At 42.9% G+C, this 12994-nt stretch overlaps 1 protein-coding gene across 3 annotated transcripts; it reads left to right on the forward strand.

Moving 5' to 3' along the window:
- Positions 1-2803: 2803 nt before the first annotated feature.
- On the forward strand, positions 2804-12006 carry CIZ1 (CDKN1A interacting zinc finger protein 1). 3 transcript variants are annotated; one of them, XM_053473391.1, is made up of 16 exons: positions 2804-2937; positions 4042-4139; positions 4376-4500; positions 4604-4770; positions 5348-5498; positions 6306-6372; positions 7006-7046; positions 7282-7340; positions 7443-7622; positions 7799-7932; positions 8076-8160; positions 8807-8920; positions 9145-9297; positions 9615-9684; positions 10035-10156; positions 10807-12006. In XM_053473391.1, exons 2-16 carry the CDS (start codon positions 4060-4062, stop codon positions 11203-11205), a joined length of 1947 nt encoding a protein of 648 aa, XP_053329366.1. In that variant the 5' UTR covers positions 2804-2937; positions 4042-4059; the 3' UTR covers positions 11206-12006. The 3 variants fall into 3 exon arrangements, with proteins under 3 accessions (XP_053329366.1, XP_053329369.1, XP_053329368.1); XM_053473393.1 differs by having other exon boundaries at positions 2821-2937; positions 4045-4139; XM_053473394.1 differs by lacking the exon at positions 10035-10156 and having other exon boundaries at positions 10807-11031.
- The last annotated feature ends 988 nt before the right edge of the window (positions 12007-12994 follow it).

Below are 12994 nucleotides of genomic sequence, written 5' to 3' on the forward strand. Positions count from 1 at the left end.
TTATTATAATTATTATTTCCCATAAACATAATGTTTCTGCTTTGAATGCATAAATACATTGTATTCTTATCTATGTAATGTTTCAGTTTGATATGTTTTATTAAAAGGGGGGAACATGTTAATTACATACAAGGAAGTCTCTCTTTGGCCATTTGAAATATTGGGATATTACATCATGTGTAATAATCTATGGCATATACTGGCCCCTGGGCCGCACAACAGGGAGCCCGATCGCCATCACTTAATGGGCCGGTTGAAAGGGAGATCACTGATCCATTAACACTATGGTGGCCTGTGCTGAGTCACAGTTTCGTAGAACAGGAAGTTCCGGTGACGGCAGTGGGGCAGTTCTGCTGACTTTGGTGAGCGGTCCCGTTGACGTCGGTGGGGCATTTTCCGCTGAATTTTGTGAGTGGTCATGCAGACGTCGGTGGGAGATCCCGCGGGAAACCCTGGTGTTTAAGAGGGAAATGGGCATGGAGTAAGACTTTCAGAATGTGACCCAGAGATTTCCCGGTTGCGACTCAGTGACCCGTAAAAGCAACGTTTCTTCCTAAGTCTCTGGGCGAAACTTGAAGAGTTCCCAGATAGGGTCAAATCCCAATGCCCAAAAGCGGGGCGGAGGGGACGGCAGGTAGCGCTGGACTGGTTTAGGCCTAGAGCAACAATAACTCATATTGACATTCTGTACATCAAAAAGAATGGTGATACCGTGACTTATATACGGTAACTCCTCCATAGGCTCCATAACCTCATAGTGAAACATGAACAGAGATCCCTGCATCCACGAGGATGGGTCTCCATGGCACTTCTTCTTCATCGTGGGAAGAAACAGGTTCGGTGCCATAAGGAGTAAACTGAGAGGATTCCAGTTTTTTTGAATATTTGATATAGTACATTTGTTCCCGTGAAAATCACACAGATGGTCTTTAACAAAATCCACCCATGGAATCAGCTGTTGGCTTCTAGATCTCTGAGGCTGGCACAGCGTATGACCTCAAAGTCACATATTGATGTGTTTATTGGCTGAGTTGTTCATTATTTAATAATTTTACCATAAATGGTCAGTTCATACCATATAATGTCTGATTCTCCTACATCCAGCTCTTTCCATTAAGGTAAGGGACGTATAATGTAAAATAATTACAGAGATCTCCGGCACATTTTCACTCCAAAGGCTGACACTCCAATGTATATCCAACTCAAAACGGGCTCCCCAATCAGTAATGTAACATCCAGGCCCAGACTGTCCATCTGGCACACCGGGCGTATGCCCAGTAGGCCACTGGCCAACACTTGGCCTCACTTGATCTGCCACTCAAGTCATTGCCAGTCTGGCCCTCAAAACGTCCTTGCCCTTATGGACACGCGCAAGGACCAATACCAAAAGGGAATGATCTCTCTCCATCTTTCTTGATGAGCCGAGCAGAGTAAGACTTTGGCCTCAAGCCACATGGACTTGCCCAACTATACATTTCAATATACTGTTTTTCATAACTCATTTAACTAAAAGATTTTTTGGCAGCATTACCTGCTTTTAACATTTTACTTAACGCCATTGAGACAGAATGTGTCACAGCAATGTGATTGGTGGGCAGAGCTGTGATGTCATATCTAGGACATAATGTGTGGCACCGTTGTGATGTTATGTCACATCCCATGTTACTCTGAAGCCGTAGATCTGTCTCTCCAACATCAATGGCCAAATAGTTGGAACAGCCAGTGGGGGACATGATGGCAACAATGAAATTCCCACCATGCTCAATATTTCCTATAAGTTGTTCTTTATATCTATGTAGCAGGCCCAGGCTGGCTTAAAAATATTATAAACTTCTTACCTATTGTTTAAAATTGTTAAAATGTATATATGCACTTTATTCATTTATTTTGGTGAAAGGTCCCTTTAGGAATTGACCCGAAGTATAACAGTGACATGTGACTTCATTACCGGTGCCGTGAAATCTCGTGGACCCTGAGTGGGTTGCGGTTATTACTTTGTAGAAGAAAATCTTCCCGGCCATCTGCTCATCTTGCTGCCCGGCAGATGGTGGCGGTGGATTCCAGCGCCCGGGTCCTGCATTGATCTTATCGAAGGACTATTCATAGCTACAGCAACCACAGATCTGCAGTCAGACCGGTCACTAAAATCCATACCTGGGAACTCCCGGGGTATTTACACCAGTCTCAAGGGTTAATGAGGAGGATCACACACTCACACTCACCGCCATATACTACTCTGATTAAACAACATCTGAGCATCCCAGCTGGCATTTTTCTCCAACTAGTGTATCACAGTTTAAATCCCTGCTTGAATACAGGTGACTCTTGGGGTTTCAGCCGAATATCTACCGCACACAAAAGGCTGGCGGGTGGGCAAATTCATGTGGGGGATGCTGCAGAATCCCCCCCACACATAAGCAAGAGACGCCACATACATTTAAAGGGACCTCTCAGCTATCATATAAATACATAACATCCGGCCGTCCATCATTTGTCAGCCGCTGGCCTTAAAGTGCCGGAGTCTTTTAATTCCCTCTAGTCTGGCCCTGGTTCAGATAATACTTTCATAAAGGTTTCAAGCCTTTATAGGAAACATAGCTGGGGAAAAAACGGTATAAAAATGATTTCAATGCAACTGCCATTGATATAGTTTACGTTTTAGGGTATATTTGGATCATATGCTGAGCTTGTCTGGGTGACGCCGACTAATCCTCAACACTCCGTCCGCAGGTGACAGTAGAGCGCAGAGTGTCCGCCCGGCCGCCAGGGGGCGCTGAGCGGAGTCGCCAGCTCGCCGCTCCATTGTCAATGTTATTGTGTCGGATGAGGAGGCCTGCGGCAGAGAGACAGGAGACGGACCGGGGGTGTACAAACAGGGCAGCCGCTAACACAGGGGCCTAGTCTGCTTATATCACACCCCGTTCATCCATTCCGCCGGTAAGAGGCAGAGAGCAGGGTTGGGAGGGTGCATAGGGTGCTGTATTGAAGGAATGCATAGGGTGCTCTATAGGGGAAATGCATATGGTGTGGGAGTATATATATGAATGAAGATAAAGGGAATAGGGAGCCTGTGTCTGATATGTTAATAGGAGGGTTATTAATGTAATTAAGGCTAAGTATATGGGGTGGTAAGGGTTAAACATACATGGCTAGCATGTTGGGCGCACATGCATCTTAAATTGCATGGAAATGCATGTTTCCTCATCACCCACGTATGTAATAAGCATGGTGTGAAAAGAATGACACGCGTGTAAATGCACACGCCACGGCTGAATGATACATGTGAGGTGTGTGTGAAGGCGTTGCGTGTACGCAGTGACAGTGGCCTCTGTGGAAAGCCATTGTTAAGGGATTGTAGAGGCTGCTTTGTCTGCACCCAGCAGAGCGATCACGTATAGACCGTGAAGTGGGACTTGGCGGGGTGTTTAGTAGCTGATGCTATTGGGGGTGTCAGTGGCAGCCGTATCAGTTAAATCTGCAGCCGCTTCGGTTTTATTGCTGTTTTGATGAAATAATAAGTTCCGTTTATGAACAGGATGACCTCCTGACGTCGCCGTATGATCCCGGCGAGAGACGCAGTGTTTAGGGACAATGTATATGTCAAGCAAGTAAATACAATATATTTCACCTGATTTCAGCACCCTGGACTGCCTGTGATCATACGTGTTCTGGCGTGTGCTCTGATTTCCTTTGTCCGGCGCCTCTGTGCCGCTTCCCCTGTCTGCCAGGCTTTAACCCTTCAGGTGCAGGGCATTCATCTCTCCCGTACGCTTATTTTGTAATACATATAACTAGCACCAGGCTGAATTATGTGTGTGTGTGTGTGTGTATATATATATATATATATATATATATAATGTGTAACACACACATGTTTATGAATACATATGCTCTCTCCAGTTGAAGGTACCAGTGGTTCAGGTAGAAACATGAGTTTGGATGCACTTTACTCGTGTTGCATTCATGCCTTGCTAATGATTTACACGCAAACTGTATGACGGCCGTGCTATCTGTCTTACCGTGTTTTCCGTTGATTTTCAGAAGCCGTGGGCTGTAAAGATGTTTAACCAGCAGCAGCAGCAGTTTCATCAGCTAATGCAGCTTCAGCATCTTCTGCAGCATCAGCACCCAGGCCAAAGGTAAGATCTCACCCCATGTTTAAATCCTCCCGCACATTAAACAAAAACGCTCACGTTAAAAGAAATATATTTACTTCTTGGATAACATGGCAATGCCTTTTTATATATGTATATCTTTACCTATCTATCCTCCTGCTGTAGTTGCTCTGTGGTGGGACTGTGAATTATGTCGGGTCATGTCTCCTGCAATGTATTAAATTGCTTGTTTTGTTGTTGTTCTGATCTCTCCAAAATAGACCAATGCAGCCCCCTGTGCAGCAGCAACCCCAGCAGATGCTGAACCTGGCGGCCGCTACCCCGGCGCGGCTTCTCAACACTCACCCAATGATCCAACGTGCTCTACTCATGCAGCAAATGCAGGGTAACGCTATACAATGTATCCTAGTAATTAATGAAAAACTAAACTGTGCTCCAAAATTAAATGTAATTGCGTTAACATCTCATATTTTTGATGCAACCGGTAGGTAACCTTCGTGGGATTAGTATGGCTGGCCCTCCGCTGCCCCACTTTTTTCCGACGGCTGCGAGACAGTCCATCCTGGGAAGTCCACCCTTGGGGGTGACGGTGAAGGCTCCAAACATGGCTTTTCCAGGTCTTACATTTCAGCAGCATCCACGAATGTATCAAAAGGTGAGAGAGAGAGAGAGAGAGAGAGAGAGAAATGGATGCAGTCTAACCTGTCAGCAAAAACTCACAGGAGGAGAACCATTGGATGAAACATTTGTGTTGTTCTTGGTTAGTTAACAGGTTTAAAGGTAGTCCCTAGTAGCATGTCTACATAGCCAAGACTACCACCGAGCATTTTATATGCATAAGAGTTCAGAGGCAATCGTAGTATTTGAGAAGAAGGTACACTTTGGCTGTTGGTTTGACATAAGCGAAGCTCTACCATTATTTTGTTTAGGGAGCTTATTGGGGTCTAAAAAGCTGCAGAAAAAAAAACAGTCTCCTCAACCATTATGCATTACAAAGAGCCAGCTTAGTCCTTCTTGGTGGTTAAACATGCCAACATTGGCCATTCATAAAACAAAGATAAATGAGCGAAGCCACATCTCCTGCTTATTCTTCCTTTAGTGAATAAACCTCATAGTATATTTCATAGTAAATACATTGACTAACATCTTCTCTATGAGGTCGAGAAAGATAAGGTGAAATTGTGTCCTGAACTTTTTAGAGCCTTAATAGATGCGATCGTGTCTCTGTGCAGGACCTTTACAGGACTTACGATCGTAAGCGAGAGGGAGAGCAGGCCTCCTCCCTACCGGCCAAGAACGCTGACTGCAAGACTCCGAGCCGGGGAGAAGGGGAGCTTCCGCCAGCAGCATCTGAAGCAAATGAGAAAATTAGCTCCTTAGAGGGTGAGAAACATCGCCACGATTGATGGGCATTAGATTACCTTCTCACTTGCTTTGCTTTTTGTTTTGTAGAGTATCATAATTACGTTCAGCTTTAATGTGTATTTCTTATGGTTTTATGACGTTCCTTATTCTTTTAACACCCCAATCCTGATGTGTCTTCTAACACTTATTCTGGAGTGTGTATCCACGATTCCGCTACACTTTCCAGAATAAAAATAAATTTCCACAACTCATACCGTTTCCAGCTTCACATCATAAGGCTGTGTCCTGCGGCTTTGAGATCCACCGTGTAGCTTTTGCTTGATCCCACGGCTGGAAGTGCATTTTTGTTAAAGTGGACCGGTCACTTTCCTGAATTCTACGTTTCCACAGCTCAGAATACCTTCTTAATCAATGCGTGGTGCTTTCAGGACTAATCGCAAAAAATAGCAGAATCCTGCCGTATCTGTATGCCGGTGGGAGCAGCCATCTTTACTGCTTGCTCACGTCCATCCTGTGTACCCCTCCACTTTGGACTAATTGAAAAGTGCTTAGTTTTATAGATCTGCTGCTTCCAGCAAATATCTGTACAGTGGATATACTGATTGAAATACAAAACCTGCATTAGCTTTAGCCAGTGAAGGTAAATGGCATTTATGGTGCTACAAGCTGTGTAGGTGACTGGTCAACTTTAATTGTCTGATTGTGAAAGAGAAGGACCGTGTCAGGTGTACATGTTGACTTTCTCTAGCTTGTCCTCTTCTCCGCCACCTCCTTACGGCTTCTGTACCTTTTGGCTTTCTGGCTTTCTCAAACTTGTCATTGCAGACTCAGAGAATCTAAGAGAATGCAGCACTATCGACCCCCTTGAGCCCCCAGCCAAGAAAGCAAGAAGGTAACTGTTAAGCAAGCCGACCGAGCTGCGTTAATACACTGCTTCACTGAAAACCACTAATTTTCGTCTTCCTTATTTTTTCATCACTCCTCACCATGTATGCATATGTTGCTCCATTTTATTAATATGTGGGTTTTTTTTTGTTTCATAATTCCTGTTAACAGACACAAAATATTTGGCCCTTGGCTTGACGTATATCAGGAGCCCCGTGGCACTGGCTCTACAAAGTTACTTATGTTTTATTTAATGTAATATGGGCATATACCTTACTGGCTCCTAAATGTTTCTAGTTGGGAAAATTCTACATAAGTTTGTCCAGCTGTGCCAGAAGCCATAATTGTCCAGTGCTGGCTATTATATATGTTTAATTACTGCTTTCAGTAAAGAACAGAAACAAACCAGTAACATGACATACTAAAATATAAATCTAATAAACAAAATTAAGGAATAAGAACGTACAACTGCATTGCCTATGCGCCCAAATTCCTGTTTTTCTTGGTTGGACAAAGGTTTTTCCTAGAGGAGACTTGAAAGTTGAAGTATTGGGGGGGGGGGGGTCCACTTAGTCTTTTATAGGAATACAACATGTCTACTGTCCTATCACTGATCAGTTTCTTTATGCTCTCCTGACAGCTCATTGGCTAGTGTGGCAGAGTCCGGTTTCCCTGGAAGAGGTAAGTTAAAATTAATAATTTGCTTCTTTATTGGAAACCATGAGAAATCAGTTTATGTTGTTAAATACAGACGGGGCACTGCACACACATGTTTGGCTGTTTCTGTGTCACAAATGTTATTTCTGTGTCCAACTCCCTATCACCTGGACTGTGGTCAGTAGACGTTCCTGTTCAGCATTGTCTGAGCTCTCGTGGCTTGCTCTCATAAGCCACTATTTTTGACTTTTCGCTGTAGGAAAAACTGATGAAGGAGGTGTAAAAGCGGAACGTAGTGTGGAATCGCAGTCCACCAAGGTAAGGGCTCAAAAGAGATGAAGGCCTTCCTTATCAAACAAGTGTTGGATCTTGCTTTGCTCTTTTGCCTGCCAAATAATTAAACCTTTTATTTTTTGGCAGGGATCTAGCACGGGTCAGGCCCTGAAGGTCACCATCCAACAGAGCAACGAGAGCCGTACCATAAGCACTACAGTGTTACATCCTCAATGCAACGAGAAGACAGATGCTGACAATGTATCCTCACCAGATAGACCAAGGTTCTGCTGTTACGTCTGCAAGAGCAACTTTCAAACTTTGCAGGTGAACATAGATGAAGTAGACGCAGTGATTATATTTTTTCATTAATAGACGTCATCATCCTGGTTTTCTTTTATGAACAAACATGAAATGCACATGGTGACTGCATTTTTGGTATTGCCTTGTCTGGCGAGTGCCCTTTTTCTCCTGTTAATACCTAATCTCAATCTTTTCCGTAGGCTTTCCAGTCTCATCTGGTAACTGCTTGTCACCAGCAGAAGTTACAAGAGATACAGCATCTCAGTAACGCTTGTCTTGTTACTCTCCTACCAACCGCTAAAGGTGTTCAAGGAAGCACTGCAGGGAATGATGGGTAGGTGCTTGTTAGGGCATCCAGCTGCTAGTAGAAAGCATAAGAAAAGATATAATTGATAGTATAAATATATACATAAATATATAAATAGTAGCTAAACTTATTATTGGCTTTCCTAGTGACCACTTTTTTTGTTTATAAAGGAAGCAACAGTTGAGATGGTGTAATGTCTGTCAGATACACTTCAGCTCTGACCTCATCAAACATCGCAGGACTCAGGAACACAAGGTATAACATCTGAATTACCTCACTGGGGACTTCTTCTTTGATGACCAGTAAAGACCGTAGGCTCACCACAAAGGACAATCCAAATGTGCAGGCACATCATACATACACATATGAGACCATACATAATTTAACTTGTTTTCTGTATTTGAGGCTAAAGTGGTGTGTTTGTCTATATACCCATGTTATGAGAACCTCTACTAGGTCATGCATGTATTCCAGTGGTTAGGGAGGTTTGGCGGGTACTAGATCGTTTTCAAGATGTGGTTTGCAGACTGGTCAGAAGAACATTCATAAGAATGATTTTAAGCTTTCTATCAAATGTAAGCTATCATTATATGCCTCTTTAAATTATTACTATTATAAACAACTGTACATTATACAGTATAACCACTAAGATAAAGAAATAGAATTAATAACCAGAAAATACTGTACTTGTGGTGAGCACCGTGGCTCTATCTTCGTGTTAAATGCATATTGTACAGCTCTGCGTAATCTAATGGTGCTACATAAAACAATACATAATAATGATATTGGAGCCCATTTTGCTAAATACAGTCTTGAGGAGCAGATTTTTCCTTTTTTTCCGATGATTTACGGTATTGGTGGATGGGCCAGGTGTTAACTCTTTTTTTTTCTCTATCCTTAGCTTGCCAAGCGTTCTCTGCGGCCGTTCTGCACGGTGTGCAGCCGTCACTTCAAGACCCCGCGAAAGTTCGTAGAGCACATGAAATCTCCAGAGCACAAGCAGAAATGCCAGGAGGTAAAAGTCCGTCATTGACCTTATTTCAAAAACATCTCTCCTAATAACTCTGATCCACCTGATTGCCCTCTATGTAAAACCTCAACAAAAGCTAAGTCTTAAAGTGAGAGCCATTTATGGTTCTCCACAGCTAATGTGATTACTTAACAGGCTCAGACAAAAGAGTGTTTATGGTTAAAAACATCATTTAAATGACTGAATCATGCTGTTTTCTCCATCTAAAGGTCAGGTTAGGTGAGAAGGAGCCTTGGAGTTTAGAGGAGTCGGAAGAGCTGATTACAGTTGATGCTGTGGGCTGTTTCGAGGAAGAGGAGGATGAGGAAGAAGAAGAGGGAATAAGCGAAGATGATGCTTCTGGGGATACAGAGTGCCTGCCGGTAAACCTACCATCATCATGGAATCGGACTGGTAGATTTGTGTATTATGTCACATTGTAACATTCAAAAAAGTTCCTTTTGAATCATGGCACACTTTGTAGTAAAGGGCAAGTATTTATTTGTGAATTTTGTGAACCCTCCAGCCATTGGCACAAATAAACCTCCCATCATCCTGGGCCTGATGAGACGTATAGAGCCAACCCAACGCTTTCCAGTTGTTATCTTCTCCCACTACCAACTTAGTAGCTTCACCGCTGCTTCTAGCAACTACTTCACTGTTTAGAATCGGAATTAAAAGTTTTTTTTTTCCCTTTCAGGCTCAAGATGAGGTTATGGGAGTTCCAGATTGTGAGGCATGGAAGGAGTACGATCCGGACATGGCATATGGTGAGTGCGTCCTCCCAGAACAGGAGTCTGCAGGAATGTTTTTATTTCTTTCCTCCACATTCTAAGTGGGACAAGGCTTTTCAGGTGTCACAAGGAGGCCTTCATCCTAATTTTCCTTTCATCCGTTTCTGAACCTTCTCTTTACCCACTGCCGGGGCCATTGTTTGTCTTTTCCATTAGTAAACCGATCAGATTCTATTCTAACTTGCTGTCTGTTTGCTAAAAACATTCCCCCCCTTTCCCCCGTGTTCATGGTTTCCTTCTAACTTGCTTTGTCTGTTGTGTTTTTATTCTTCTGTGTGTATCCCTCTTGATATCCATTCTCTGTGGTATGCCCTCCTGTTTCACAGGCCTGGATTTTATGGTCCCCGTCGCGGGCTACCTCTGCAGGCTGTGTCACAAATTCTACCCTAGTGACTCTGCGGCACGCCTTTCACACTGCAAGTCCCTGACGCATTTTCAGAACCTCCAGGTTAGACCCTTCTGCCTTTGCATGGCTTGGCTTCCTTAGTTTGTCAGACTCCCATCCTGCATCTTATGTTATTTTTTTTTCTCATCATAACGCCCATCTTACATATTGTGCTCTTTTTGCTGCCATGGTATCCTGCATCCTTGGCTGTTGTCAGAGCGACATTGTCTCATTACTGTCCATAATCTCGATACATTTCTACTAGTCTTTCTCTTTATGGATGCGTTGTAATTTGGTTATGAATGGCTAGGGGTCAGGCAAGAACTGCTTCTCCGATCGATAAGCAGCCTATGGCAATATACTCTAGTTGGGTTCATCAAAACCTTTCACAGTCTATCTATGAAAGTGGCTTTTAGCATTTATTGGTTCTTCAGTGTTGAGTATTGATGGTTTATAGTCATACTTGGAAACTTGGTACAACACTACAATCTCTGTGATCACTGGTCCTGCTTTTTTTTGTGGTTCTGATAAAGAATAGTTAAACCGCATCACTGAGAGCTAATTCTCTAAATCAAGATTTCATGTGATTTGGGGGGGAGGGGGGAATCAGGGATGAAGCATAATATATAGCATAAACTGTAATGGAAGAAAAAACTGTAGCCTTTTTTTTGGGGGGGGATTGTGATCATCTGTGTTTCTTGTTTTTGATGTAGCGGTACAAATTATTAAACCACCATATAGACCCACAGGCAGAACCTGGCTCCCTCACCAAGCCGGTGGGTCCGGAGGATGAGTCTGCTGTGTCATCTGGCAAAGTGGCTGTAAAAACAGATAATCCAGAAACTGTAGCTGCGGAAGGTAAGCAGAGCCAGAGGCATGGGTGGGCAACCGTGGAGAGCCTGGAAGAGAAAGCGGGCAGAGACTCTTCTACCACCCAAGGAAGTGACGCAGGTCGACGAGATCCCAAGGAGCCTAATGACCTTCTGGTGGATACAAGTGAAGAAGATACAGGATATCTGCTGGAAACAGAGCCTGTATTCATTGGAGAGCAACCAGGCCGCAACAATTCATCAGGAATGTCCACATCCCAGTTGGAAAACTCTGTGTCTTAGAGCAGGTCCTCATCCTTCACTAATTGGTGCCCTTCTCTCTCTCCAGATATAGACCCAGATGCCATGAGTGCGTAATGACTACTGAAAATAGGATATTTTTTCCCCTTTTTATTTCTTTTATGGCTTAGTGTAAATGGGATCGGATACCTTGTGTTGGGTGAAGGGAATTGTAAAAAGGAAAAAGAAGTAGCTAGGGAAAATCAGTAGTGCAATTGTGATAAAACTAGAGACAGCGGAGGTGGGCATGTACACTAACCCCTGTGTTACGGCTCCAGAACGATGGTCATCTTAGAGTGTGAAGCCATTTTTGTTTTGATGTAATGTGTGACTATATTTCACGTTTTACACCTCCTGAAAACTGGAAAGTATAATTTGTCTACTTGGGAAAAAGCAAAGCCGTTAGCAATAGTATGTTTACCCCCCGCCCCCACCCGTTGTAGCTATAGTACGCTCTATACTAAACTAGACAGAGGGGGGGCTCATTCTTTACAATAATACCATAGAGATAAATGGTCATCCTTACCAGGGCAGAAGGTATCTCTATGGTACCTCTGATTGTTTACTGTTGGGAAGGTAAATCCATGCAGTTTTTATGCAAAGACAGTTTGCTGACCAAGTTCCAGGAAAGAAGAAGCTGTAGCTGCTCAAACACCAGAAGAGAAATACCCATAAAAGGGTCTATTTAAAAAAAAAATCAATTGAATGTTTGTATATTCACATAAAAATCTGTGTTACTTTGCTGTAGTAAAAGTGGATTTGATTTGGCACCGCAATAAATAAATTCTAACCGGTTTGTTTTAACTATTACTAATTCTTTTTAAAGAGCGTAATGTTGCCCATAACGGCAGGATTCCGTCCCAAATAGCGGTTATAGTCAAGCATAAGGCAGCTTTGTCGATATTGATGAAAAGCACAGTTTTAATGAAAGCTGCAGCCATTAAGGACGAGATAGGCGAGTGATGAAAAAGCAAGTTGGCTGTTTGCGGATGATTGGAAATACTTCCCGACAAAACGAATAGCCGCAGCAACGACTTCATCATTTTACGCGGTAACGGGTTTGGGAGACTCGTCCTCAAGCTCCCTTCATTGAACTCTACAGGGTGAACGTCAAATATACTTTTATGGGAAATACCAACCTTTTTTATTACTAGTATCGGATTAAAATAGTAGTATCGGACCAATATCCCTGATTCTTGAAGTGCCCACAGTAAAAATCTAAATCTGTTTCGGGAGTGTATATATATATATATAATAATGTACACAGGCAGACATTGGCCATTTAAAAAGGTACCAAGATTTATTTAATACTCTAGAAACATCTATACAATAAGAAGGTTGAGACAGTTTCAGATTCTATGCTGTGTTTTCATGCACTTTAAAACTTTTAGTTTTAGGGGATTTTTTTTGTGTCTGCAGTATCCCGCCTATGCAGAATGGTACATTTTGAAGAATATTTAATTTGGCATACGTTAGAGGTGTTTAACAGCAGAAAAACTGTAGTAGTTGTGAAAATCAATATTAAAAAATAAATAAATATCGCTTTTAATAAAATTTTCCTTGATATGTTCTTTTAATAAGATTAGGAACGTTTTTATAGAGAGCAATTGCTGAAGAGAAACGCGTTGGGTAAATCGGCCGTCCTCCGTTCTGTTATAAACCTGGCCCGCGTTCCTCGGCTCCGGCAGCTCCGGTCTGTTGCAGCTGGAAGTCACGCCTGGCTTGTCTGTTGGACTCTAGGAGGTCCTGAAGCTGCGCATGCAAATGGTCGTTTTTCTCTTCAAGATGGTCG

The sequence above is a fragment of the Spea bombifrons genome, chromosome 8 (assembly GCF_027358695.1).
Source record: "Spea bombifrons isolate aSpeBom1 chromosome 8, aSpeBom1.2.pri, whole genome shotgun sequence".
In the NCBI taxonomy this organism is placed as follows: Eukaryota; Metazoa; Chordata; class Amphibia; order Anura; family Pelobatidae; genus Spea; species Spea bombifrons.